The 27,006-nt window shown below is 49.7% G+C and overlaps 2 protein-coding genes across 7 annotated transcripts in view; both read left to right on the top strand.

Annotated features, from left to right (window-relative positions):
- The window catches only part of ARID1A (AT-rich interaction domain 1A), a 57,001-nt gene extending 41,815 nt beyond the window's left edge, over nucleotides 1-15,186 (top strand). For 2 of the 4 annotated variants that reach the window (XM_417693.7, XM_040651933.1), the window contains 12 exons: nucleotides 1,134-1,279; nucleotides 1,365-1,474; nucleotides 2,331-2,540; nucleotides 3,086-3,293; nucleotides 7,165-7,297; nucleotides 7,662-7,834; nucleotides 8,010-8,160; nucleotides 8,317-8,448; nucleotides 8,553-8,649; nucleotides 10,084-10,957; nucleotides 11,261-11,391; nucleotides 12,232-15,186. In XM_417693.7, the coding sequence (XP_417693.5) occupies nucleotides 1,134-1,279; nucleotides 1,365-1,474; nucleotides 2,331-2,540; nucleotides 3,086-3,293; nucleotides 7,165-7,297; nucleotides 7,662-7,834; nucleotides 8,010-8,160; nucleotides 8,317-8,448; nucleotides 8,553-8,649; nucleotides 10,084-10,957; nucleotides 11,261-11,391; nucleotides 12,232-13,953 (4,087 nt within the window). In that variant the 3' untranslated portion in view covers nucleotides 13,954-15,186. Of the gene's footprint in view, nucleotides 1-1,131; nucleotides 1,280-1,364; nucleotides 1,475-2,330; nucleotides 2,541-3,085; nucleotides 3,294-7,164; nucleotides 7,298-7,661; nucleotides 7,835-8,009; nucleotides 8,161-8,316; nucleotides 8,449-8,552; nucleotides 8,650-10,083; nucleotides 10,958-11,260; nucleotides 11,392-12,231 lie in introns of all 4 variants that reach the window. The other 2 variants (XM_040651932.2, XM_040651931.2) reach the window with 2 other exon arrangements.
- A 1,858-nt stretch (nucleotides 15,187-17,044) lies between these two features.
- PIGV (phosphatidylinositol glycan anchor biosynthesis class V) lies at nucleotides 17,045-26,249 on the top strand. Of its 3 annotated transcripts, none has more exons than XM_040651936.2 (4): nucleotides 17,045-17,119; nucleotides 19,425-19,573; nucleotides 20,723-21,874; nucleotides 26,160-26,249. In XM_040651936.2, exons 2-4 carry the CDS (start codon nucleotides 19,487-19,489, stop codon nucleotides 26,220-26,222), a joined length of 1,302 nt encoding a protein of 433 aa, XP_040507870.1. In that variant the 5' UTR covers nucleotides 17,045-17,119; nucleotides 19,425-19,486; the 3' UTR covers nucleotides 26,223-26,249. The 3 variants fall into 3 exon arrangements, with proteins under 3 accessions (XP_040507870.1, XP_040507868.1, XP_004947716.1); XM_040651934.2 differs by lacking the exon at nucleotides 26,160-26,249 and adding an exon at nucleotides 22,608-23,295; XM_004947659.5 differs by lacking the exon at nucleotides 26,160-26,249 and adding an exon at nucleotides 22,054-22,438.
- The last annotated feature ends 757 nt before the right edge of the window (nucleotides 26,250-27,006 follow it).

Genomic DNA, 27,006 nt, shown 5'->3' with positions numbered 1-27,006 from the left:
GTGCTTCCTTAGAGATTTACCTTGTTGAAGTCTTCTTGCTCTATCTGAACTGCTTTATTTTCTTTTTTGTTTTTTAAAGCTTGAATAAGTGGTGTAATTTAAGGTATTGTTAGTGACCTGCGTAGGGAATTTGTAGTGTTGATGGATGAAATCTGTTTAACTTGGTGTTTCCTTAAGTTGTTCTGGCTTTCTGGTCTACGCTGTGGCGTGGGTGATTTTAAAGCTGCTGTGTGTGTGGTAAAGCCCCTAAATGTAGCAAACAGCATCCGTCTGTCCAGCCGCATTTGTGTGGACCAAGGCATTGCTTTTCCACTGTCTTGAACTTCTTCCTTTTAGGGCTTTGATGGGCAGCTCTGGGAAAAGCAGCTGGAATTCAGTGCTGAAATTTACAGCTGTTTAGTGTGTTTTATTTTGCTTTAATTGCCCGTTTCAGAGCAGTTGTTCTGTGGCGTACCAGAATGCCATGAGAGCCACAGGCTTGCTTATAAATTAGGTTCCCCCAGTGAGGCTGTTAGATTTACATGCATTTGTGGTCTGACTAGGCGTTGTGCTCTTCATTCTGTCTTAAAGCTTATTTTTGCAGTCTTCTGTCTGATGACTGCTAAGAGGTCAATTCCCAAACACCGATCAAGGCATGAAAGCGCGTCCTTTTGATGACTGTGTCTGTGGGACAGTTGTGTGTGGGGTTTTCTGACACGTGCAGTAATGCACCTTGTGTGGATATCAAAAAGTAAAGAGAGAAAAGCCGTTAAATATGGGGGGCACTGTGCTGCGCATCGGTAGAAATGCTGTACTGTTGCTGAAGTGCACAGTGCTGCAGTATTTGTAGATGAGTTCTTTCCTGTGAAGGTGATGTAAGACCTGAAACCAAGTTCAGTTTGGGGATGAAGATGAGAGGTCAGGTGTTGAGTGCTGAAGTCTGTCTTTCCTAAGGGGTTGCATCTCCTTTGCTTCTGAGTGAGGCTTAGGTTCTGCAGTGGGTAAGCTTTCAAAGAACACCTGATGTTTGTTCACTTGCTGAATGTCCCCTTCTGTAGTAGAAGGCTGCTTCTTGTCCACCTGTTTTGTCAGAAGGCGCAGTGTGAGTGCTTTGTATATGGAGTAAATGTCTGTTTCTTCGTTGCCATTTCTAGGCCTGCTGGTTATCCCAACATGAACCAAGGGGGAATGATGGGCACTGGACCTCCTTACGGACAGGGAATTAACAGCATGGCTGGCATGATCAACCCCCAGGGCCCACCTTATCCCATGGGTGGGAATATGGCTAACAATTCTGCAGGTAAGGCAGTGGTGAGTGCTGGGCATTGGGTGACTTCATGGGTCTGGATTGGAAAGCAGCGTCATAGCTTCTTGTAACTTCCTAGGGATGGCAGCAAGTCCTGAAATGATGGGTCTTGCGGATGTCAAATTAACTCCTGCAACTAAAATGAACAATAAGGCTGATGGGACCCCAAAAGCAGAATCCAAGTCAAAGGTAAACTTTTTTTTACATGTATATATATATGTATGTATATATGTATTTTTAATGACACAGTGTATGCATCCAGTGGTGAGTGCATCTCCCGAGAGAAACCCAATGTGACTTGCCTTCTTCTGTGAGCAGATTGGCCATTAGCATGGCTGTTTGTGCAGTATGTGATGTCGCTGCTGTGTGAGCACGGTTTTAAGTCAGCAGTGTGGCAGTGAGTGGGGTACCCTCTGCTGGGATGTGTTATCTTTTGGAGAGTGGCATATGCTGGCATCTCCTGTGAGGTGTGAGCAAGCTGTATGAGTGCTGTCCTGCCTGTCCCTCACCAGAGTTTGGTCTGTCCCCATGTCAATCCTGGGCCCGTCTTGCCTTTATTAATTGCAGGGACTGTACTAGAACAGGTGCCCCTGTAGGGGTCAGTTTTTTCCAAGTCTCCAAATGCAGTACATAGCTAATGAGGCTGTTGCTTGAATCAGAAGTGGTCTCAGAAAAGTAAGGACTGCGTAGTTTTGGGAGGGAATGACATTTGCAGTTGGCTGAAGTGTTTCCTGATATATTTAGCAATTGAGCCCACAGAGGGTCTCTCAAAGAGGTGGTTCTGCAATGTCTCCTTGAGGTTTGGTTGATTTCTGTAGCATCTGTAAAACCTTTTTTTTCTAAAAATGCTTCTCCTGTAAGTACTGACTGTTTTCTTGATACCTTTGAGTGATACTTGTCTTTTAGACTGACATGTGTTTGTCTAGTACAAAGCTGATGTCAATATGACAGCAAAACCTCATGTGCTGACTGCTGATTGAAGCCATCTTGGATGTGAGCTAGGTGGTTTTGTGCTGCTCAGTCCTGATATGTTTCCTTTTCCTAGAAGTCCAGTTCCTCTACTACAACCAATGAGAAGATCACCAAACTCTATGAGCTGGGTGGTGAGCCTGAGAGGAAGATCTGGGTAGATCGTTACCTAGCCTTTACTGAAGAGAAGGCAATGGGCATGACAAACCTCCCAGCAGTTGGCAGAAAACCTTTGGACCTTTACCGGCTCTACATCTCAGTGAAGGAGATTGGAGGATTGACTCAGGTGAGTGTAGAGCAGCTGGTGTGGTGACTGAACGTTTGTGCTCAGGGCTTCCCAATGTCTGGCAGTCACACATCAGTTGGCAACCGAATTCAGTGTAGGCTTTGCAGCTAGATAGAAACCTTGACTTTCCATTTAACTGTGTTTATTTTTATTTATTTTTTTAATAACTCTTATAAAACCCAGGATCCTTTTAGCTAGCTGTATGTCTGCTTTCTCATTGTCTGGTTGGGAGCAGTGTGTCTTGAGATTCAATGCAAGTGTTTTTTTCCTTTCTTTGTCCATGCCAAAGATTGGTGACACTGTCTTTGTCTTTACATCTGACTGTTAACTGACCTCATGGCTGATTTTATTTGCTGTGTGGTGTTATCTGTACCTCTTTGAACATTTTTCTATAGGTGAGGAAGAGGTTTTACTAGTTCTTGAACACAACTGTATCTGCTGTGCTTAGCCCTTATTGCATCCTTTGTTTTAGCTGGGAAGTGATTCTTTCTTGGAGGAGATGTAAGTGGGATTTTGAGTTTAGAGTCTCTTGTTTGGTTGTGCAGGTCAACAAAAACAAGAAATGGCGTGAGTTAGCCACAAATCTCAATGTGGGCACGTCCAGCAGTGCAGCTAGTTCTTTGAAGAAGCAGTACATCCAGTGTCTCTATGCCTTTGAGTGCAAGATTGAGCGAGGTGAAGACCCCCCTCCAGATATCTTTGCAGCTGCTGATTCAAAGAAGTCTCAGACTAAGATACAACCTCCATCTCCAGGTGAGTGTTGACACTAGTTAAGGTGTGCAATGAATGTGTGAACCAGAGGACCCTCTAGCCCAGCATGCACAACTGCACGTGGTGTGGGTCAGACTGGCTGCAGACTTCCCCAGAGCCCCCTGTCTGTCTTTAATTAGGGGTCCTGTGGTTTGTAGATTAAATAGTTTGGTAATATGGATGTGAATGATACTGTGAATTTCATATATATATCATACTGGAAATTAAACAGTCAAGACTTTTGGGATAGTTATGCTCTTGTGTGTAACTTCTGTAACTAAGTATGGCGTATATATACTTGTGTATGTACGCCTCAATGCTTACTGGTCCATGTATGCCTGATGAGAATTTGAGAGAGAGGAGCCTGGACAGTAGACTGTCAAGATGTTCTCTGCCCATTCTAACAACATCTCCTGTTGTTACTGCTTGATCTTTTGGAACTTTCTAGAAAAGTTGTGCTTGTTCTGACTATGTAGGTTCTTCCTTCTAGGAACAAATGGTCGGTGTACATTTGCACTCACCTTCCTCGTGAGCTAATTCTTTTTGTCTTTAGCAAGTGAGTACTTTGAGACTTCATGTCTGGAGAGCTTTGTAAGCCTGTTAAGCCTATTATGAGTTAAAGGCTTCTAGAACTGAAGCCTTTTAAAATAAACTTCTAAGAAGTTTGTAATTCATTAATCTTCATGGTGTTGTTTCAAATTTGATGGAGTGCTCCGGTTTCTGAAGGCTTAATCATAGAGTTCAATTCAGATTTGTTAAAATAAACTAAGAAGGGAAAAAAAAAAAAAGAAAAAAAAACCAAACAAACAAAGCAGCCAGGCTAGCAGTGCATGCTGTACTCTTCAGTCTTTGGAAGGTCTGATAGTTTCTGTCTAATCTGCACTGAGTTTGCTGCTTGAAATGCAGCTGAGCTTGTCAGCTTTCCAGCTTGTCTTATAAGGTAAAACTTTAGGTGCTGTTTCTGGTCAGGAGCTTGTTTGTGTAGGTGAAAGAAGAACTGTGACACTTCGAAGTTCCTGTAATGTTTGGGGAAAAAAACAATAACACAAAAAAGCCTTCTTGTTGCTGCAACTTGGTGTCATCTGTGCCTAGCTCCTGAGGATGAAATAATGAACTCTTTATTTGATTGTACTGCAGTTGTCTCTCAGCCTTGCTAAGCCCTTGACTGAGAGTGTTCGTGTCCAAATATAGTGTTAACAACTACATTTATCTGTTCTCTCAGTTAGAGTTTTTCTTAAAGAACAGAATAATCTCTTTCTACGTGTCAGGAAACCTGTTCCAGCATAGATTCACCTTGGTGAAGAGAAAATGACTTGTTTCATGATTAAAAAAAACTTCTGTCTAATGTTGTTCAAACTCAATCGTGAATCCCTCCTCTCTTTCTTTCCAAAACATCTTTCTTGCATGCAGTGGAACAAAGAAGCTGAGAGCATTTGGAGTTTATTTGGAGAGAGTTGAGAAGTTTGGAAAACTACTTAAAACTTCTTGTAGCAGTAGGTGCCTGTCATAATTGATTAGATGGTACATCAGGTTTACTTTTGTTTTAGCAAATGTGGTGGTATGTGAAGGTCTCAAGTTTATCTTCTAGGGCTGTGCTACAACTGATCTCGTGCTTCAGCACATCGGTGGTTGAAATTGGCAGGGTTGCTGTCACAAACCACAGGTTTGTGCAGCTCTGTTGACGTGCTCCATCAGTGTGACTGCTGCTACGTGAGGACTGTTCTCTATTTCCTACTTAAACTGCTTTCTCTGCTTGTCTTACTCCAGACTCCTGCAGCTGGGAATATCCAGAAGCAGCACTGAATCATGGTTGGTTGCTGTGATACTTTTAGCCTTATCTCTCAGCATGTTTGTGTTCCTCTTTCATTTTCGTTTTCTTCCTCTCTCTTGCTCCCCTGCATTAGCAGGAGTGAGGGCATAGGACACAGCACAAAGGGTGCTCACAGCACTAGCTCCAGACTTCAGAACTGTAGAATCCCAGCAGGCACAGCTGTTCCAGGGTAGCTGAGGCTCATTTTAGTAGCATCTCTAAGGCTTGTGAGCTTGTTTGTCAAAGAATCACCCTTCTGGAGCATAACTTCCCTATTGGAAAACTGAGTGGGCAACAGTGGAGTGTTCTGGAATCCCACTGGATGGGGGAGGGGGGGGCAGGGAGAGGACTCTCATCTCGTACAGACCTATGTGATTTGCTCTCCTTATAGACTCAGGACTCAGTAACCTGTTGACATTGGCTTATGTGTAATTTCAGCCTGCTCTGTCAAAATTAACTTTTCAGTGCTTTATCAGTGATAGAGGTCACACTGCATGGTTCTGCATCAGCCACTGCGTGTGGCCCTAGGGGATGTGAAAGCCTTGCCGGGCAATGGTCAGAGAAGAGCTCTTAGTGCTGAAGATACTTTCCATGCATTGTGCCCTCTTCACCCTCAAAAAGCAAAACAGTTTATGGGAAGGCCTCTGAAGTGGGCTACGGATTGCCTTGTGGGCAGACTGCACACGTTTGCTGCAGACCGTCTTGGGTTCCTGCTTGCAAACTGCAGTGCGTCCCTGGGGAGCTGTAATCAGCCTACTGTTGGGTTTTAATTCCCAGAGCATGGAACTCGCCTGGCTCCAACTGTGTGTAAATTTGTGAGTGGGAGGGATGGCAGGGGGTGGGGACAAACACCAAATGGCAGCGACGCGGGGGAATGTCTCGAGGCCTCTTCCTGCCGCTGCCAGCATTTATAAGCACATAGACAAACAGCAAATTCCTGGGGGAAGCAAGTGGAACCAAACTGCTGCTGAGAAGGGAAGGAGAGCTGCAGGAAGGGTTCATGAATGAAACTCCCTGCTGAGCTGTCTCTGCCCTTCCTTCTGCCGAGAGCTCCCCGGGCTGGGAGGGAGTCGCAGAGAGAAGGACAGGGTGCCAGGAAGGTGGGGTGTAAACAAACATGCCCTGGACATGACCTCGGAGGATTTTAATGAATAGCTGAAATGACTCATCAACCAGCAGGGCTGAAGCTGAGGGATATCGGGTGCTGGGGATGGTTACTAATGGAAACGTTAATTAAGAGTTCAGCTCCTGCCAGCTGCGAAGAGCATATAAACCTGGGACCTGACACTGTCGCAGCGATCTAGGGGCAGAGCTTCACAGCTCCTGGCACAGCTGGATCGAACGTGATGGCCTTGGATTTTTGATGAAGGCTTAGTGTGGTGTAAAGCAACCTGTGCAGTGTCAGGGAACTTGCTGGACAGGTTTTGTTGTTCAGTGAAAGATCCTGCATCTCTGGCATTCCTTGTTCCAGGAATTCTTGGGAGTGGTGCCTGAATTCACCTGCATGAATTAACCCCACTCAAAGGGCAGAGCAGACAGAGGAGCCTTGTTCAGTGTTACCCAGTGACTGCAGTAGGAGTCCCAGAGTTTCCATCAATTGGAAAGATTGTAAAGCTTTTGGAAGAGGGCTTAAAACCCCCCTTCCTTCTGGGCAGAATTAGGATGTGAGGACAGTGGGTCAGAGGTTGTCATTTGGCAGGAAGAAACACATTCCCTACCACGTGGTCCACTGTAGAGCACTGACCTCTGAGACTAGATAGCTTGGGCAGCTCAGCAGAGTGCTACAGCAATGGCACTGTGTGTAACAAGGAAGGTGATTAAGTTGTAATAAAAATGAACGCATCCTTTCAGCTTCACCTTACTCTACAGGGTTCTTCTGGGAAGTCTGGTCCGGTATGTCCTTGGAGGCATTGCACTCCTTGTACTGTTTTGGCCATGTTTCATCCATCTCTTTCTTCAAAGACTGATTGTTATAGAGGCTGTTATAGAGGCTGGTACTTAGGGAGGTTCTGGGTTACATCCGTAGGGTGCAAAGCTGCTCACGCCACGTTTGTGTTCTTGCAGCGGGTTCAGGCTCGATGCAGGGGCCTCAGACGCCTCAGTCCACCAGCAGCTCCATGGCAGAAGGAGGAGACCTGAAGCCTCCAACTCCAGCATCTACACCACACAGTCAGATGCCTCCTTTGCCAGGCATCAGGTATGCAAATGTTGCACTGTGTTTGACCATACGGGATGTAAGTTGTGATTGTGAGGTTGCCAAAGGTTGCTCCCACAGCTGGCTGGAGGCTTAAGTACCTGTTTTGATAGACTCCTTGGCTTTGCTACTTTGTTAATAGCTCACAGTGATGTTGTTGACCCCGTGTCTGTGTGTGAATAACCACTGCTTTTGGGATTTGGTAAGGATAGTATTGTAGAAGGGCAGTTCTTGCCTCTTTTGGAGAAGCATGATTGTGGTCCTTCTAGGGGACAGCAATATCTGAGAGAGAATATGTGGGGGGAAGAATCTTGAGAACCACTGTGGGCCTCTAAAAATCTGTGGGTTTGTTTTGTTTTTAAATCAGGAGTAACTCAGTGGGCCTTCAAGATGCCTTTACAGATGGCAGTGATCCCACGTTCCAGAAGCGGAACTCCATGACTCCGAATCCAGGGTACCAGCCCAGCATGAATACCTCTGACATGATGGGTCGCATGTCTTATGAGCCAAATAAGGATCCTTATAGTAGTATGAGGAAAGGTGAGGAAGTGTGTGTGTACCCATCTCCCTTTTCTCCATGAGCACTATTAGTGTATCTGGATGAATGGTGGAATGTGCTGTAGGAGAACTACTTGTCCTTCTTTTGTGAAAGAAGGGATGTTTCTTTCTGATGCAGCGATAGATGTGTTTACTGATCCTTCTTTCATTCTTTTAGCTCCAGGAAGCGATCCCTTCATGTCCTCAGGGCAGGGCCCCAACAGTGGTATGGGTGACCCTTATAATCGTGCTGCAGGTCCAGGGATGGGTAACATGGCCATGGGACAGCGGCCACACTATCCCTATGGTGGTCCTTACGACAGAGTGAGGTAGGTGCTTTAGCCACACTGATTTTCCTGACTTGCTTGTTTGAACTGAACTAATTTATTTCTCACTGTTGCTTTGACTCGTCTGATTGTTGCTTTTTGCTTTTCATTTGAGCAGTAAGGGGAGTGTCACAGAATTTGTCACTTGTTTCTATGTAGGACGGAACCAGGCATGGGACCAGAGGGCAACTTAGCAGCTGGAACTCCACAGCCAAACATCATGCCTTCCACCTCGGAATCGGGGATGTACTCTCCCAGCCGCTACCCTCAGCAGCAGCAGCAGCAGCAAAGGTTTGTGTGGGGTGTTGCTGCAAGGAGCTCTTTCCAGTTGGGAGAAGTGCTGTGATAGAGAAATGTATCTAATGAGAAAAGTGATGCTTGTGTTTCTTCTCCAGACATGATTCCTATGGCAATCAGTTCTCCACTCAAGGCACGTCCTCGGGCAGCCCCTTCCCTAGCCAGCAAACTACCATGTATCAACAGCAACAGCAGGTTGGTTATCAGAAAGTATCAGAACAAGGAGTTATGTCTGTGCCAAGTGTAAAAAGAGGGGTGATGAAAACTCTGGAATGTGTGTTTGCTCTATGTATAGGTGTTGAACAGAATTAAGTATGTTTTACAGGAGGCCTTCTTCACAGTTTCCATATAGGCACCAGAAGTTTTAACTAGCATTTCCAGTGTTGTGTTAGAAAAACACAACATTTGGAGAAAACGACTGATGTAGTTGCCAAACCAGCATGTTCTGGGCCAGGAGCAGAAGGTCAGGAAGCATTCCTGGGCTTCTTCGCTCCTCTGGAACTTTCTGAATCCCATCCTGTTTCTGTAACACTTTGGGTCTGAGTGATGACATGAGCTTGTTCAGAAGACATCTTTCATCATTCTGGGGAGGCATTTCAGGTGGATCATTTTGTGTCTGCCTTACCAAGCCTGCAGGCGAAGGCTTCAGAACTGCCTCCACACTCCCATTGCCCCACTGCCTTCTGTGTCTTCTCAAAAACGTCAGCTTTCTTTCAGAGCAGAGTTTGAATGAACGTATATCTCTTTCTATAATCCTTATATATGACTTGCTCTTTGTATCAGTGCCAAGATGCATAATGTTTTCATGATAATTTTGAGCCCTCTAGTTGAGGAGTGTATGGAGAGGGCACTCTCAGATCTGTGCTAAGAATAATTTCAACTGCTCTGCAGTTTGGCTCTGCAACCAGAGCCACAGGGCTGTGCGCCAAGAGTTTGAGTTTCTCTGGTACTTGTCATCTTTGAAGCCCTAGAGCTCCGTCTGAAGCCAGTCATGACAGCAGGGCTTCTGAGTTGACTGTCTAACAACTAGAGCACAGACCCTTGGGGGTAGAGAGGTCTTGGATTTTAATTTTGTCTCAGCAATTGAGTGTTTTCTCCTGCACCTCAAAGCAGTATGGGGAAAAATAGTTCTTGCTCCTTTCAGTGATGTGTATTGAAATCTACAGGAAAGGAAGAAGCAAGAAGTACAACAGTTTTCAACACGTTTTGTTTGATACGTGAGCAAAAACCTGTGCTTTCTAAGAAAATAGAGAGAGGGTCTAATGAAATTCCTGGACTTGGAAGGAAAGAAGATCCTTTACACAGTATGATTTGTGGTGAATGTACAGCAGAGCTGAGTCTTTTCTACAGGAAAGTCCTTTCTGCAGGCGGATTTCTGCCCTTAAAGAATTCTTGTAGAATCCACACAAGGAAAGTATGCAGCCAGCTGCAAGGAGTTGGTCTTGGCTTGTGAAACTGAAACCTTGATCCAAATCGCATTGGATATGGCTAACTCTGAGAGCAGTCTTGCCCTCTTGCAGGCCATGCTGTGGAGTGTTGTCCTCTGGCTCTGCATGTTTCTACTGTGTCTGGGTTACCTGTTTCTAGTTTGATAATCTTATGTTGTCAATGCCTTTGTTTTCCATCTAGAATTACAAGCGACCGATGGACGGCAGCTATGGCCCACCTGCCAAGCGGCATGAAGGGGAGATGTACAACGTCCCATACAGCGCTGGGCAGGGGCAGACACAGCAGCAGCTGCCTCCAGCACAGACTCAGCAACCGAGCCAGCAGCAGGCTGCACAGCCTTCTCCACAGCAGGACCTGTATAACCAGTATGGGAGCACATACCCTGCTGCTGATCGCCGATCTGCCGGAGGGCCGCAGAACCAGTTCCCATTCCAATTTGGCAGAGACAGGGTCTCGGCTCCCCCAGGCTCCAATGCTCAGCAAAACATGCCTCCTCAGATGATGGGGGGTCCCATCCAGTCTGCTCCAGAGGGCCCCCAGCAAGGCGCCATGTGGCAAGGGCGCAACGAAATAGGGTACAGCTATCCAAATCGGCAGAGCACTGGCTCTGCACCCCAGGGGCCTGCTTATCACGGAGTGACTCGAACAGATGATATACTGCATTCAGAACAGAGGGTAAACCATGAGGGACCATGGCCTTCCCATGGGAATCGGCAGCCTCCGTACGGCCCCTCTGCCCCTGTTCCCCCGATGACTAGGCCACCTCAGTCTAACTATCAGACCCCTCCTAGCATGCAAAATCACATTCCTCAGGTATCCAGCCCAGCACCTCTGCCCAGACCTCTGGAGAATCGCACTTCTCCCAGTAAATCTCCGTTTCTGCACTCGGGGATGAAAATGCAGAAGGCAGGACCTCCAGTCCCTGCCTCACACATCACACCAGCAGCTGTACAGCCTCCCATGATACGAAGAGACATCACCTTCCCACCAGGATCAGTAGAAGCTACTCAACCTGTATTAAAGCAAAGGAGGCGGCTGACAGCAAAAGATATTGGTAAGAGGAAACTCCTGCTTTTCTGCTTGTGTTCATCAAGAGGCTGGGTGTTACCATTTCTCTTTGGTACAGTGCTGCCAAATAGAAGGGCTTTGCCAGCTTTGTAAGAACTCTCCCAAGTTAGTTGCAATATCAGATATAATGTTTGTGCTGGGCATTGTCTGTGCAGAGATTGCTTTTGCATAAAGTCTGCACAACATGTTAAATATTGTGCGCTCTTTGTGGGACCAGAAAGCAGTATCAAGTATCTCATTTTTGTTTTTAAACTCCAGGAGCTGGAAGTATCATGTGTTTATGTTCCAGGAACTCCTGAAGCTTGGAGAGTGATGATGTCTCTGAAGTCTGGGCTGCTAGCTGAAAGTACGTGGGCCTTAGATACCATAAACATCCTGCTCTATGATGACAACAGCATAATGACCTTCAACCTCAGCCAGGTGGGTGCAGATGTTCTCTGATACAGGTCTTTGAAGAACTAAGTGTGTACAGTTTTTTGTCAGTGTGATAGTAAGTAGCAGCTTGTGCCCTTGTAGAGCCATACTTCCAGGTGTCCCTCTACCTGTGGAGTGTGTCAGGTCTGAAGAGCGCGCTGGGTCTGGGGAACTGTGCTGGGTCTGGGGAGCTGCACTGAGTGCTCACTGACCCACGGATTTCCATTTTGTTGGTGTACAAATGTACAGGCTCTCTCTGGTGGGACATACTGCCTCAAATGCAGAAAGAGAATCACGGTGGGGAGGCCAAGAGGGGCTTTGCAGCAGAATGCTGTGAAGGGTTGAACTCTGCTTGCCTAGCCTGATGCTATGGCATTCGCCTCTAGCTCTGTCTTTCCCCGTGGGTCAGTGTGCAGCGTGGCTTGGGTGCTAGTCTGAGGGCCAGCCTATCTCCATGAGTTACCTTGTGCCTGCATGGCTGTTGTCAGAGCTGTTCCGTAATACTGCAAAGGCTGTCTGCTAAGCATTGCCCCACTCCTTTCTATGTGTTAATCAGAGAGGAGATGAAACCAAGAGTGTCTGTGTTTGCGCAGGTATGAGTGTGTGGACTGTGCTGGTGTTGGATCCTGGCATTCAGGGTCTGTTTTCCCTGTTTCTGTTCTCAGATGACAGAAAGCTCTTTTGCTAACAGTTTATTGCCAGCATGAACAGATGTCATTAATGAATCACACTACTTAAGATCTCTGCCCTTTATGCAGTATTTTTCCAGTTGTTCATAGTGGCCCAAGATGCTTTATGATCACTGTTCTTCCTTCCTTCTCCTCCCATTTTTCTCCTTCCCCATAGTTGCCAGGCCTGCTGGAACTCCTGGTGGAGTATTTCCGGCGCTGCTTGATCGAGATCTTTGGAATCCTGAAGGAATATGAAGTGGGAGACCCAGGGCAAAGAACACTATTAGATCCCCAGAGGTTCTGCAGATCTTCAGCTTCTTCTCATGAGGAAGGGGAGGAGGATGAGGAACTACGGAGCCTGAACAATGAGGAGGAAGAAGATGATGAGGAAGAGGAGGAGGCTGCATTTTCGAGCAAGGACAAAGCACCTCTAGAGTGCAGCGAGGAGAAATTAGTTAGTAAATTTGACAAGCTTCCGATCAAGATTGTGCAGAAGAATGACCCGTTTGTGGTAGATTATTCAGACAAGCTGGGACGAGTGCAGGAGTTTGAGAGTGGCCTGCTGCACTGGCGGATTGGTGGCGGTGACACTACTGAGCACATTCAGACCCACTTTGAGAGCAAGATGGAGCTACCTATGATTCACAAACGAGCATCCTGCAATTCTGTCTCAAGGAAACGCGCAGCAGCTGAGAGCAATCCAAGCACTAGGGAAGGAGAGGCTCTTCCATCTGACAGCTCCTCAGAGAAGAGAATAACTGCCACCATGGACGACATGCTTTCAGCACGTCCAAGCTCATTATCAGGGGAGGAGGAAGAGGCCAAAGCTTCAGAAACAGAGAAGGAAAGTAAGTTTCCATTTGGCATTAGTCCAGCACAGAGTCACAGAAATATAAAAATTCTGGAGGACGAACCTCACAGTAAAGACGAGACGCCCCTCTGCACCATCCAAGACTGGCAGGACTCTCTGGCGAAGCGCTGCATCTGTGTCTCCAACATCATCAGGAGTTTATCGTTTGTGCCAGGCAATGACTTTGAAATGTCCAAGCATCCCGGGCTGCTGCTGATTCTAGGGAAACTGATTCTCTTACACCACAAGCACCCGGAGCGCAAGCAGGCACCCCTGACCTATGAGAAGGAGGAGGAGCAGGACCAAGGGGTGAGCTGCAACAAGGTTGAGTGGTGGTGGGACTGCCTGGAGGTGCTGCGTGAAAATACACTGGTCACGCTGGCCAACATTTCTGGCCAGCTGGACCTGTCCCCTTACCCAGAAAGCATCTGTTTGCCTATCCTGGATGGACTCCTTCACTGGGCAGTATGTCCATCAGCAGAGGCCCAGGACCCCTTTCCAACGCTGGGGCCGAATGCGGTCCTCTCCCCTCAGAGACTGGTTTTGGAAACACTCAGCAAACTCAGCATCCAGGACAACAACGTGGATTTGATTCTTGCAACTCCCCCTTTCAGTCGCTTGGAGAAGCTGTACAGCACCCTGGTGCGTTTCCTTAGTGACAGAAAGAACCCGGTGTGTCGAGAGATGGCTGTGGTCCTACTGGCCAACTTGGCACAGGGGGACAGCCTGGCAGCGAGAGCAATTGCTGTGCAGAAGGGGAGCATTGGCAACTTGCTGGGCTTCTTGGAGGACAGCCTGGCCGCCACGCAGTTCCAGCAGAGCCAGGCTGGCCTGATGCACATGCAGAACGCACCCTTTGAGTCGACGAGCGTGGACATGATGCGCCGGGCTGCTCGGGCGCTGCTCGCCCTGGCCAAGGTGGACGAGAACCACTCGGAGTTCACATTGTACGAATCGCGGCTGTTGGACATCTCCGTGTCGCCTTTGATGAACTCTTTGGTTTCACAAGTTATTTGTGATGTACTATTTTTAATTGGCCAGTCATGACAGCTGTGGGATCCTAGACCCTGTGTGCGTGTGCGTGAGTGGAGAACTTAGAAACTGACTGTTGCCCTTTATTTATGCAAAACCACCTCAGAATCCACTGTCTGCCCTGCGCTGTCCTGCTTCTCCCTTGGGGAAAGATGTCCCCATTCCCTTTCCCCTTCCCCTGCCCTTCAGATTTGTCCCGAATCCCTTATTAAAGGAGACAAAGTTCTGTCTACATAGAAGACTTTTTTTTTTTTTATTTTAACCAAAGTTACTGTCGTTTACAGTGAGTTTGGGGAAAACGACTTGCCGTGTTATCACATTGACAGGCTCCACTTTCATAACTGTTTTTAATGGTAAACTCTGAAGGACAAAAGTGACTGCTGAACTCTGTGGTTTATCGTTGTACATTCACAATCTTGCAGGAACCAAGAAGTTACCAGTTGTGAACAGACCTTGTCCAAGGGAGGCCTGTGCAGTAGCGTGTAGAACTTCATGTACTGTACACCTTAAACTGTAAACATACTGTAATACTGTCTCACATGGAAAAAAAAAAAAAAAAACGCTGGATCAGCAGCAAGCTGTAGTTTTTAAAAATGTTTTTAGTTAATGTTGAGGAGAAAAAAGGCTTTTCCCCCAAAGTATCATGTGTGAACCTACAACACCCTGACCTCTTTCTCTCTTCCTCCTTGATTGTATGAATAACCCTGAGATCACCTCTTAGAACTGGTTTTAACCTTTAGCTGCAGCCTGAATGCTGCCACGTGTGTATATATCTATGACGTTGTACATTGCACATACCCTAAGATTCCTTGCAGTTTTGTTCCCCTTTCCCCACCCCTTTCTAGTATGACGAGTTAACGAGTTGATGACCTGCAAAAGCGAGACACAATTATTTAATCTCTTGCCAGACATCCCTCCCTGGAGGATGCTGTACAGGTCTCTGTGTATAAAGTCATTGCTGTCTCAGCAGCCAATCAACTTATAGTTTATTTTTCCTGTTTTTGTTTTCTTTCTAATCGAGGTGTGAAAAAGTTCTAGGTTCAGTTGAAGTTCCTGATGAAGAAACACAATTGAGATTTTTCAGTGATGACTTCTGCATATTTGTATTTCAGACGATGTAGCTAAAAACTTGATGTAAATTCCTCCCTTTTTTCCTTTTTTGGCTTAATGAATATCATTTATTCAGTATGAAATCTTTATACTATATGTTCCACGTGTTAAGAATAAATGTACATTAAATCTTGGTAAGATGTTTGTAAGGGTTTTCTTTATTAGCAGAGTGCAGGGCTGACCTTAGTGCTGTCAGGCCCTGTAGGTGTGCTGTTGCAAGGTCAGCTTTGTTACCACGCAGCAAGGAGGCCTCAAGGCTCTGGGACAGCATCTTGTTTGGCAGCACAACCAGGTAACAGAGCAGCACCTTGCCCTGAGCTGCCAATGCTGTGTGCTCTGGCTTTCCTTCTCTGCTGGGCTTGTGTCACTTATGCTCCAGGAGGGCAGATTTGCCGTGTGAGGTGAAGCTCTGGCATGGAAGGATGGACATGCAGCTCTCAGGGTGGAGAAGGGCCTTGCTCGGAAGGGAGGCGTTTCCCTGTCAGCTCTCTGAAATTGACAGTTTTCACTCCTCTTGCATTTTTCACTCTTTCTTGGAATTGTGATGTGGACTCAATCATCTTCCAAGGATGGGGTTTTCCAGCGGACAGAGGTCTGATGCCCTTCAGCACACGGCCAGTTCAGGCTCTTCATGTGACAGTCTGCACATTTTCATGGTTAGTAAATGGATATTTTATTCAGCCTGAAGCTTTATCCTCAAATGACAATAGCAGCACGCTAACTAGAACTGCACTGACCTCACTTAAGTGAAAGTGTCAAAGAGAAAGGAGAGGATTTTCTGTCTTTTGTTCAAAAGACTGCCTCTTATTTCCCCCCAGCCCTCTCCTATGAAGCTCGCAGTTCCCTCAGCCCCTAACTGTAATCCTGAAATTCAGATTTCTGGGACGAATCATGACTGAATCAAACAGACTTTCTTCTGAAACGTTTACCAGCTGGAATTGCGAGCACTCTCCTCTGGCTTGTCTGGGAGAGTCCTTAAAATTGAATTCTTAAGAGGAAAGGAATGATGCTGGGCTTCCTTGACTTTAAATGTAGTGAATGGAAAAACAAGCAGTGTGTTGAGAGTTCTGTTGGCCTTTGCTGATCTGTGACTTAACTGTTGGTTTGAAACCCGCTTCTCGGATAATTGAGTTCTGTATTCCAGGAGCTTTGTTCAATCTGCTTGAATTAAAAACTACAGAAGATTTCAGCACTTCAACAGCGGGGCTGAAGAAGGTAACTGTTAGCAGCTTCTGCACAGCCTCTGTGTTGTTTCGGTGAATTTACTCCACTTGGGAGTGGAGGACTTCGCATGTGCTGCAAACTACCCGTTGTGGTGGTGGTTACACAAACATGCTGTGAGGGAGTGATTCTGCGTGTTCCTCCTGTGCTTCTGCCGCGGTTAAAGAAAAACGGCATAAATGAGAAACCAGCGAGGGGAGCACGTGCAGCGTTTGCAGCCGTTAATTCGGAACTGAGAGCCACGGCTGCTCCACAGCTCTGCCGCGATTCGCACCCACAGCTTTCCCGCGGGGCGGCCCCGGGCCCTCCGTGCTGCCCGCTGCGTGGCTACGGCAGCGCCCGGCGGTGAGGGGAAGGCACAACCCGCCGCCTCCGACATCGTGTGGATGGGGCGCTTAGGGAGCCCCGCGCGCCTCTTTTAAGCCGTTAATGCCGTGACGTGCGCCGCGGTCGGGCTGCTGCGGGTGCCGCCGCATAACGGGCCCGGCGCTGCTGCGCCCTCCGCGCCAGCCGTGGCGTCAGCTCACAGGCCGCGTCCATCGGCCCCCGTCCTCCACCTCGGGCTGAGAAATCGCCCACTGCCACGGCAGCAGCGCACCGAGCGGAAGCGGCCGAGCCCGGGAGAGTTATTTGCGCACCAGCGGTGCTCGGCGGGAGCGGCGCTCGGACACACGGCGCAGCGATACGACCGCCCGGCCCTCCTTCCCCACCACGTGACACGTCTCGCTCCGGAAGCGCGCGCGGGGGGCCGGATGTGACGTCTCCGGAAGTACCCGGCGCGGGGACGCATGGATTCGCGTCTGTCAGGGCTGCTTGGGGCCGGAGCGGCAGCGGCGCGCCGAGCGGTCAGGTGGGGGAGGGGAGAGGAGGGGCGGGGTGGGAGAAGGGCTGGGGGCTGCCCTGAGACCGCCCCTCCCCCCGACACGGCGCCGCTCCCGCTCGCAGCCCCCGGAGGGACCGCGGCCCCGATCCTCCCTCCGGCCGTGCCCCGCCGCTCCGTTCCCGAGAGGCGAAACGGAACGAACGGCCGCGCACTGCGGCGCCCGAAGCAGCGCCCGTTCGCTCCCACGAGGGCTGAGGGCCTTCTTCGCGCCTGGAGCGGCTCCCGAGTCTTGTCAGAGCGGTGCGAGGCGGAGCCCGCTGCTCCGTGCCCCCGACTCAGGCCCCACAGCCCCGCCGGCAGCGGGCGGCCGCGCTACGCGGAGGGAGAACTGCTCAGTGGGAGTGCTGCTGCCCCCGCGTGGGCGTCGCGCTGCGCTGCTGCTCGCGGCCGCGTGTCTGCTCCGGACGGGTCGCGTCCTCCCACTGCGCAACTTCCGGAGCACGCCGAGTGCAGTTGGTACCGGAGTGCAGAGCGCTGTGTAGGAACGCGAAAGAGGACAGAAACGTGTCTTTACTTAAGACCTGGCATTATTTCCTGCTGGTGTGCGTGTAGCGCGCTGCTGCCTTTTCTGGCCGTGCAGGGTGCTCTCTGAAGCAGCGCCGTGTGGGGAAGAGCCGTGCGAGCTGCAGCTCTGTGACGAGGCATGCTGCTGCAGCGGGACGGGTGTGGTGCTGCAAAGCCCTGCTTTCGTGGCACGTTCGGGCTAAGCTTCTCTCTCCTTTAAGAAAAAGAAGTACTTAGGCGATTTTTGGCTGTGATCTTTAATAGGATTTGCAGCTGCGAACGTGTTTTGATAGAATTTGCAGCTGGGCTGAAGTATCCCCTCTTAAAATAACGTTGCAGCTTTGTGATTCGGGATAGCGTGCCTCCCACTCACAGCTCTGTACCTGTGAATGCTATGGAGCAAGAGGAGAATATGAGCAGAACCAAAACTTTACTATGTGGCAAAAGAGGAAGAAGCAGAACTGTGTGGTTCAGGGCTGGGACTATAAGTGAATGCATTTGGGTGTTGCTTTTTGTTTTGCCATTGCCTTGGTTTCTGCTCTTGCGTGCAGCTTTTAACCTGTCTGATTTTTCTCTGTTAGTAAACTGGCAATAGGAAAACCTCTGAGAATGGTTAGGTCAGTTGGTGAACATTTTGGGGATCTTCATGCGCTGTTGCAGGCTGGATTAGAAAGGTGGGAAGTCGTGCAGGGTGTGGTGCTGGAGCCCGGAGAGAGCAGTGGGTCTTCTGTTTGTCAAACTGAAAAGCCGTTGGTGGCTGGGAACTAACGGAAGAAATGTGTTATCTTAAAAAGCTGCAGAACAGATACTGCCTGCCTGTGTGGCTCTGGGCTGGCAGTTTTCATACCTGGTTGCAGAATGTCAATCCAGAATACACAGAAAAGAAAGCAGTGTGACTCTGCAAAGTGCTTTAAATCTCACAGGTAGGATTTGAGGGAAGAGATGGAAGGCAGCCACCGTAGCACGTGTGGTTTGCTTGGCAGGCAGATGCCCTCCCTCTGGAGAGCAGGAGTCCTGCCAAAGCAGGGAAGAGTGCAGGTGGAGAGAGCGGCGTTACGCAAGTGTCATGTCCCAGAGGTGCTGTATGTGATGGAGGGAAGCTGGCGTGTCTGAGGAGCATTAGCTTTGCCCCGGAGGAACCTGCAGGGCTGCACTGTGCAGGCAGGGCAGCCTTCAGTACTGCAGTTTTCTGCTTTCCAGGAACAAACGCTGGGCAGAGAGCAGGCAAGAGCAGAAGGCGCCTGGTAGTGCCTGGCCAAGCTGCAGCCCATTGGCAAAGGGCTTACACGGATGTTATGTTGAGATTCCATGTTTTACTTGTGTCTCTAGTCCAAAAAAGGATTAAGTGTCATTGAATGCATTGGAACTCGAATGTGTGTGTAATTGCTTGGCTGAGTTGTAGCTGGAGCCAGTGGTGTTTCTGCTGAGACAGCCAGTAAAAGAGGCCAGTGCAGCTCTGCTGTAGGTATTTACATTGGCCTAGTCAGAAATGGGCTGAGGGTGTGTTGTAATCTCTCCTCCTCTGCATCCTAACCAAGGTTGAGAAGTCAGGGAAGTTTTTCTTTTTTAATAGGAACAGTATCAAAGATTTTTTCTGTGACATCTCTGCCTCTCCTGGTTCCTTGATCTCTTTCATGTGTGGCTTTCCTTTTCGTAGAGATTTGCAGCCCTCTGAACTCCCTGGGAGCAAATAAAGATGCATAATATACAAGCATGTCTGAATCCAGAAATATCTTTTGGTGCCTCTGCTCTCTGTTGATCAATTCAGGTTTCCAAAACCGGAGGTGAATTTCCCCAGCATCAGTGACCGAGGCAGCTTTCAAGCTTGGGATGGAGCTGGCGAGCAGGCAGGATCCTTATTTGCAAGTGGTTGTGCACACTGCAATGTGCTGCAGAGCTGTGACACTCCTGCTGCAGGCAAGTCTTCTGTTCCTGAACCGCAGGTGCTGCAGCATCTGTTGTTCTCTGCTCCAAGACTTCTCTCTTCGGTACTGCCTGGTGCACCACAGGCTGGTTCTGCGTGGTTGGGAAATCCCCTTCTCCTTTGGAGAACCAGGAGACCAGCTGCATCCGGGGAGGCAGGATGCTGTGAAGTAAAATTACATACGTTTCTGCATAACTTATCATGTTTAATGCTGCTGTTGCAAGAGGTGGGTTTGGCAGCCTGCGAGGCTGGAACGTCTGTTTATCCACAGAGCAGGAACAGTAACCTCCTGCTGCACATTCCTCCCAAGTCTCACTTGCAGAGACATCCTTCTCTGAGTGCAGAAGGATGCTATTGGTCCACTCTGTTCTGCCTGTGTGTGCCAAGGCAGCAGAGCCCAGCTGTAGTTCCTGAAGCCAGAGCAGCCTGGGGCACATATCCAGCAGCCTGATGACTGTTGGGTGGGGCTGAGTGGGACCCTCAGCAGAGACAAAAGGCTGCGTACTGCAAATTAGTCCACACGTGTGCTTTTTTTTTTTTTTTTTTTCCCAAAATGTCAGCTTGTGAATCTTTTAGTCCCAATTTGTTTGGTATGGCCTCTTCTCTTGTCTCTGTCACTGCTGAATTCCTGGCCAGGGACTCATCCCAATCTCCCCATAGTAAGCTGCAAAAAGTACCCTTTGGAGGGTTTGTTTTTTAAGAAAAACACCATTTTGTTTGTCTTCAGTTTTCTCTGGGAATATCTTTTCTCTGGTTTTGTCTCCTCTCCCTTGTACGTCAGATGGGTCAGGAACACCAAATTCAGTAGCAAAGGCAGCTTACCAGCGCTGCAGAGGCACCTGGTGTGAGCATACACAGTTAGATGTGCCTGAGCAGGGAGCTGAGCTGCCTTTCCCTGCCCAATTCCATGGGAATTCATGCTGGATATTGTCAGAATTGCATTCAGTTCTGCTATAAATGCCCCAAACCACTGTGTGTCTGTTTTCACAGTTTTATAGCCATCCTTGCTGGAAATCCCGTTAGGCTGTCTTCTGTGCTGCTCATCCCCTTCTTTGAATCCCAGAAATGCTCTTCCAGCCCGGTGCTCCCAATAGGATGCAAGAGGATGTCTGCTGTCCTTCAGTTCTCTCTCCTCCTTCCAGGCTGTGTTCGACCTGCTGATCCCGGATCATGCAGCGGATGCCTTCTCCCCGCCTCGTCTGCCCGAGCCTGGCACGTACGACCTGCTGCTGGAGCGGCTGCTGGGGGGCCTGGCGCACTGGGATGCAGAGCACTTCCTCTTCATTGCAGAGCGGGGTTACCTGTATGAGCACAACTGCGCCTTCTTCCCGCTTTACCCTCTGAGCTTGCGAGCTGTGGCTGATGGTGCTCTGTGGCCCCTGCGGCAGCTGCTGCGTTTGCGGAGCCGCCTGCTGCTGTCGGCCGTCCTCCTTAATTCTCTCTTTTCTGTGCTGGCAGCCGCTGCCCTGTACAAGCTGGGCTGTGCTGTGCTGAGGTGCCGCAGGACAGCCTTCCTCGCTGCCCTTCTCTTTTGTATCAGCCCTGCCAATGTGTTCATGGCGGCTGCTTACTCGGAGAGCATGTTTGCCTTCCTGGCCTTCAGTGCCATGTGGCAACTGGAGAAGGGGCAGAGCTGGCTCAGCACGCTGCTCTTCTCCCTTGCCACTGGCGTGCGTGCCAATGGGCTTGTGAATGCTGGTTTCTTTCTCTACTCCCGCAGTAAATCCTTTGCCCTCCAGCTCCAGGTGGGCTCAGGCTCAGTAAGGAAGCTCTCTCTGTTACAGAGGCAGCTCCTCAGTGTGGCATCTTCCATGCTTCTGACATGTGCTGGGATTTGTCTGCCTTTTGCTTTATTTCAGTATTATGCCTACTTGAGGTTCTGTGGCCCTGGCCTGGAGCTGGCTGTTCCTGAGCCGCTGCAGCAGCTGGCTTTGGACAAAGGCTATCGCCTGGTGTCCCCCAATGGGGTTAAACCCCCTTGGTGCTCCCAACGGTTCCCTGTGGTCTATTCTTATATTCAAGATGTTTACTGGAATGTGGGCTTTCTGAGGTATTTTGAGCTCAGACAAGTACCGAATTTCTTGCTTGCTTTGCCTGTTGCACTTTTGGGCTCATGGGCCACCTGGACCTTTGTTGTTGCAAACCCGCGGCACTGCCTGACCCTGGGACTAGAGAGAAGAAAGAAGAAACAAGATGGTAAACCCAGAGCCGGGTTTTGCTGCCCTGCTGTCTTCGTGTATGTGGTCCATGCTACAGCCCTGCTGGCGCTGGGGTTCTTCTGCATGCACGTTCAGGTAAGATGTTCATGGCAGCACCCAGAAGTGATTTCTTATGGGAGATGCGGGGTGGTGGCTGAGGCGGTTTGGTGGTGGTCACAGCCTGAGGCTGTGACAGCTGCAGGGCCGGCACAGGGCTGTGCAAACCCAAGGCTTTGCCTTTCCTCTTGTGATGCCGCTTCCACAACTTTCCAAAGCCTCATCTGCTGGAGAGCTCCCAGAGAGGCTGCGAGGCACTCACTGTGGTGAGACGGCTGGGACTGAATCGCGTGTGGCGTTCTCATGTCAGCTCACCGAGCGCTGTTCGCCGGAGGATGGGCTGTGCTGGGGATGGCAGTGTGGCGATCCAAAGCCTGTCCCGGTCCCTTGAAAGTGCTTCTAGGTGCTTTTTAGTGGCACTGACTGTTGGGGGTTGTGGGAAAAGAATAATTGGAAAGTGAGATTCAGATCCTCCCCGGCGGCTGCTGTCAGAGTTCCCCGACTGTGACGGGGACTGCAGTGGCGGTCACCGCGTTTGCCCGAAACCCGTGGAGCCCTCGGCCACGTGCAGGAACGCCTCGATAAACAGCGCCGCTGAGCTGAGAGGCGTTTCGTTCCACGTGTAATGCATTGCAGCACCGCGAGGTGGGGCTGTGTGCCGTTCCCGATACCGGCGGCGCGATGGAGGCAGCCGGTTGCTCCTCGCGTGGTATCCATCCGGTCGGGTTGCTCAGAGCCCGGCCGGCGGCGATTCTCTGCCTGTTGCTTGCAGGTGCTGACCCGGTTCCTCGGCTCCTCCAGCCCCATGCTGTACTGGTTCTCCGCCCACCTGCTCCAAGGACACGAGGCCTGGCTCTGGAAGGAGGGGGCCGACGGGCAGAGCGCGGGGCGCGTCCGCGAGAGGTGCGTGCTGTGCGCAGCGCCCGGCTCCTGCGGGAAGGGCCCCGCGGGGGGACACCCCCTGCTCAGGTTGCTGCTGAGCTACCGCTCCATGACCGCCGTCGGGCGGGGCGTCCTGGGCTACTTCGCGTCCTACTGGCTGCTGGGCCTGGTGCTGCACTGCAACTGCTTGCCTTGGACGTAGCGAGCGGCTGTGGCCGCGGGTTGGGACGGACTGCGGGGGGGCGGGAGAGGGAATCCGAACGGAACGTTTTCTAATGAACCGGACGTGGCCCGAGGCTGTCGTGTGCGACGAGGTGCTGCCGCTCGGCGGAGCCGACCGCGCCGACCCACGTCGGGTGCCCGAGCGCTGCCGGCAGTCCCCGCAGCTTGCCCGGACCGCGCTCGCCCCGCTCTCCCGCTGTTTCGGCGCGGCCGGCAGGGGGCGCTGCGGGCTTCTCGTGCGGCGGTGCCTCGGCCCTCCCGCTCCGTCCCGTTTTGTCCCCTTCGTCGGCCGTCTCCCGCCCCCGGCCGTACCCGCCCTCGCAGACGCCGTGGATGCCCGCGCCTCCCGCCCGCCCGATGGAAGTGGTCGCCGACGAGTTCGTGGTGAAGCGCCGGTACTGCTACGGCTACAGAACGCTACGGCTACAGAACGCCCCGTCCCGCGCGGAGCTCTCACTGCGGCAGCCGCGTCGGTGGGTCCCGAACGTGGCACTGTGTGTCCCGTGGACGTGGGGGTGTCGGGAGCCGCTGAGTGGGCTGCATTTATGTTCAGAAAGGGTTGCACAGCGCGACCGCAATGCAGCAGCTTGATGCAGAGCCTGAGAGCCCTCGGGCTCCTCAGTTGAGCTTCTAAGAAAAAGGTATGGGGCCAAAGCCAGCAACTTCAGTGTAGAATTCGAACTCTGTGTTCCTTCTCATCTCTGGTCTCATCCTGCATGCAGGGGGATAGAAGAAGCAATGCCCCATGCTGAAAAAGCTTTCATAAAGCACAGAAGTGCACTGCGCAGCTCATGCGACAGCTGTGCTCATCTTTCTGGGCGTTCCTTGTTTCTTATCATAGTCATAGAATGGTTTGAATTGGAAGGCACCTTTAAGACCCTCTCGTTCCATCCCCGTGCTGCATGCAGGGACACCTCCCACAGGTCAGGTTGCTCACAGCCCCATCCGGCCTGGCCTTGAATGCCTCCACGGAGGAAACATCTTCAGCCTGTTCCGGTGTCTCACCACCCTCACAGTAAAGAATTTCTCTCTAATATCTAATCTATCTAATATATACTATCTATCTATCTATATGTATAACATCTAATGTAATATATCTAATATCTGATCTGCATGCTTTAAAGAGAGTTTAAAGCTGTTTCCCCTCATCCTATTGCTACATGCTCCGATAAAAAGTCCTTCCCCAGCTTTCCTGCAAGGTACTGGTAGGCTGCTATAAGATCCCCCTGAGGCCTTCTCCAGGCTTCAGAGTCCCAGCTCTCTGGGAGCCCGTCCCGGTAGGAGAGGTGCTCCAGCCCTCTGATCACCCTCATGACCGTCCTCTGGACCCACTCCAACAGCTCTTTGTCCTTGTGTTGGAGACCTCAGAACTGGATGCAGTACTCTGGATGGGGTCTCACAGGAGAAGGGTAGAGGGGCAGAACCACCTGCCTTGCCCTGCTGGTCTCGCTCTCATCAACTGAGACCCCCAAATCCTTCTTCTCAGGGCTGTTTCTTATGCCAGGAGAAAGTTGTCCTTGCTTTGTACACTGAAAGCAAACTTCAGCAGCTCGGAGAGTAAGAGCTGAGAGGTGCTTGGCAGTGGAAGAAAACTGCATGTGGTCAAGGGTTGTGTAAGTTCATGTTGCTCCATTTTGAATCTATTCAATTAGTCTTTAGTTGTCTCAAGCAGTTTGGGAAAGGAGATGAGTACAGCTGGTGCATGTGTACGAAGTGAGGTTGAATAACAGGTTAAGGGACAGCTTAAAGATCCAACTTTTTGGTTTGGACCCCATCCCTGCTCTATGGCACAGGCATCACTTGAAGTTCTGAGTGCTGTAGGCATATGGAGAGGTGTTAGTGCGGAGGCGATCTGCACATGTCCTTCCTCCCGCTCACCTTTGGCTCTTGTCCAGCCTATGAGTACTTGGAGATTGACCCTCTAGTAAAGAAGGACCCGCTGTCCTCTACACAGTACCCAATTGTGAGAGGATGGGGTGAGCTGAAAGACGTTCATCCCTTGGGCTGTTCCTGTCTGAATCTACTGTCCAGTGGGTATTCTGTTGGTGTTGTTAAGCAGTTTTTGGTATAGCAGTTTTTGGTCAGGGTTTTGGAGCGCAGCAGGTGAAGTGGAGTGGATGGTAGTTGGGGTCTGCAGGAGCGTGGGCCCTTGGCAGTGTGCCTCCAGTGAGCTGTGTTGGCTCATACTATGCACAAAGTTCTCCCATCAAGTGACTGGCATTTCCAGCTCAAATGTAGTATTTTCCAACATTTCTTAGAAACACTGTAGAGCAGTTCTACTGTAAAATAGACAAGATTGCCCTATTGCAGCAGACAACTGCAAGTGGTGCAGCTGATTGCCAGTGCTCCCCTTTGTCCTTCTGAATGTTGCTCTCTGTTCAACAAGTGTGATGAGGTTGTTGGGTATTTCTTAGGTTGTTTTTACCTTCTGTAACCCCAGTTTTCTGCTTTGTAAGGTGTGGTCTTGATTCTGAAGGCTGATACGTTTGCAGTGTCTTGTGTCTGAGGTCCTTGTGTGTTGCAGGGAGTTAGGAGAGTGTTCCTGGAACTGCTGCTAAACAAGGCATTGTCCAGGCAGTGTAAATGAGGCCAGGGTGTCCCAGTGACTTTTTGGTGTGCTCAGTCTTTCTGCACGTTTTTTTCAGTGAGGTTGGCTCTGTTTGTGCTGATCAGCTGAATTCTGTTGAGAGGAACCTGATCTAAAATGCCTTTCAGGGCTCAATGCAGAGCACTTCTGAGCTAGGGTTGATTGCTCTGAAAGACTTGCAGAGGGTGGGCGAGGGCCTAGTGAGCTTTGGTCTGCCATTGCTTAACCTACCAGTAACAGGTAACACTGCTTGGCAGCTAGTGATCCTTTGGTTCAACTCTCTCATGCATGTAGAGAGACAATTAAAATTATCAGTGGGAAGAAATTGGCTAGTGTCAGTATTATGTGGCTATTAAGAGCTTGAGATCTCCTTTTTTTTTTTTTTTTTTTTTTTTTTTTTCCCTTTTGGAATGCCTGTAACATGTACGGAATGCAGTCCAATGGGTGGGATAGCTGACAAACCAGCGGTGTCGTTTTGCTGGGTTAGTGTGGCTGATCTTGCTGTTGTTTTTCTTCACTGTGGCTAAAACGCCCTTGTGGAACTGTTGGTAGTTCTGGTTTTTAACACTATTGCATCCTTGATTTTGTGGTGAGCAATTGTTGTGATTAACCACTCTCCTTTTTGTGGTGCAGGCAATCAGATGCCACCACGACCACCCAGTGGCCAGTCGGACAGTATCATGCATCCTTCCATGAACCAGTCAAGCATAGCGCAAGATCGAGGTGTGTGTTTTGGGTTAAAGAAGTTCTAATGGTACAAATCTGTTTGTAAAGCTAGAAGTGTAGCGAAAAATTACCTATCCTGATAACATGAATTCTGTGGTGAGACAGCATCTAAAGGCTGTGCTAGCACTGTAAACTGCAAGTGTTTTGGCTCCTGGCACCACGTTCAGCTGTGAGTGGTCCTTTGGCCTCTGAATGTTTGATGCAAGCTCATTGTTTGGCTTGTAAGATGTTTCCTCTGGCTTTTGCAAGTCTTTTCTGCAGACGTTAGTTGCCCGAGTTCTGTGACCTTAAGCTTCAAAACGAGGGGTGGTCATAATAATATTGGGTGGCATTTGCTCATATGAGAATAGGGGAAAATGAATGTATAATGTCAGTCTGACAGTACGTAGATGTCACCCAGAGAAAGCAAGCAGGCAAACACACGCTCTGAAAATGACAAAAAGTCCCCAGAATTTGCCAATTTACTGTCAGTTCCTGTAATGCTAAGTTCTTTTTTTTTTTTTCCTTGGTTAAAACAGGAAATTGAATATGTTCTTAGTGGCTAGGACTTCTAGCAACGACTGAAAATGTGCCTTGGCTGTTGCTGGAGGGGTTCTGTTATCTCAGTGGGTAACGCTGGCACCCTACTAGCAACGACTGTAAAAAGTGCCTCAGTTGGTGCTGGCATGGTTCTGTTAGTGGCTCCTGGGCACTGTTGTTGCTTAAGACACGCGTGTCCAGTGGCACCTCTGGGTCCTTTGCTCACTGTCTGCTC

This window comes from Gallus gallus, chromosome 23, assembly GCF_016699485.2.
Source record: "Gallus gallus isolate bGalGal1 chromosome 23, bGalGal1.mat.broiler.GRCg7b, whole genome shotgun sequence".
Classification (NCBI taxonomy): Eukaryota; Metazoa; Chordata; class Aves; order Galliformes; family Phasianidae; genus Gallus; species Gallus gallus.
This window is presented reverse-complemented; position numbering and strand designations above follow the sequence as displayed.

Excerpts from the sequence above, each read along its gene's own strand:
- PIGV (XM_040651934.2), top strand. The coding sequence starts at position 19,487 with ATGGAGCTGGCGAGCAGGCAGGATCCTTATTTGCAAGTGGTTGTGCAC. Across the intron at positions 19,574-20,722 it reads CTGTGACACTCCTGCTGCAG|GCTGTGTTCGACCTGCTGAT; the intron begins GCAAGTCTTCTG and ends TCCTCCTTCCAG. Across the intron at positions 21,875-22,607 it reads TCTTCTGCATGCACGTTCAG|GTGCTGACCCGGTTCCTCGG; the intron begins GTAAGATGTTCA and ends TGTTGCTTGCAG.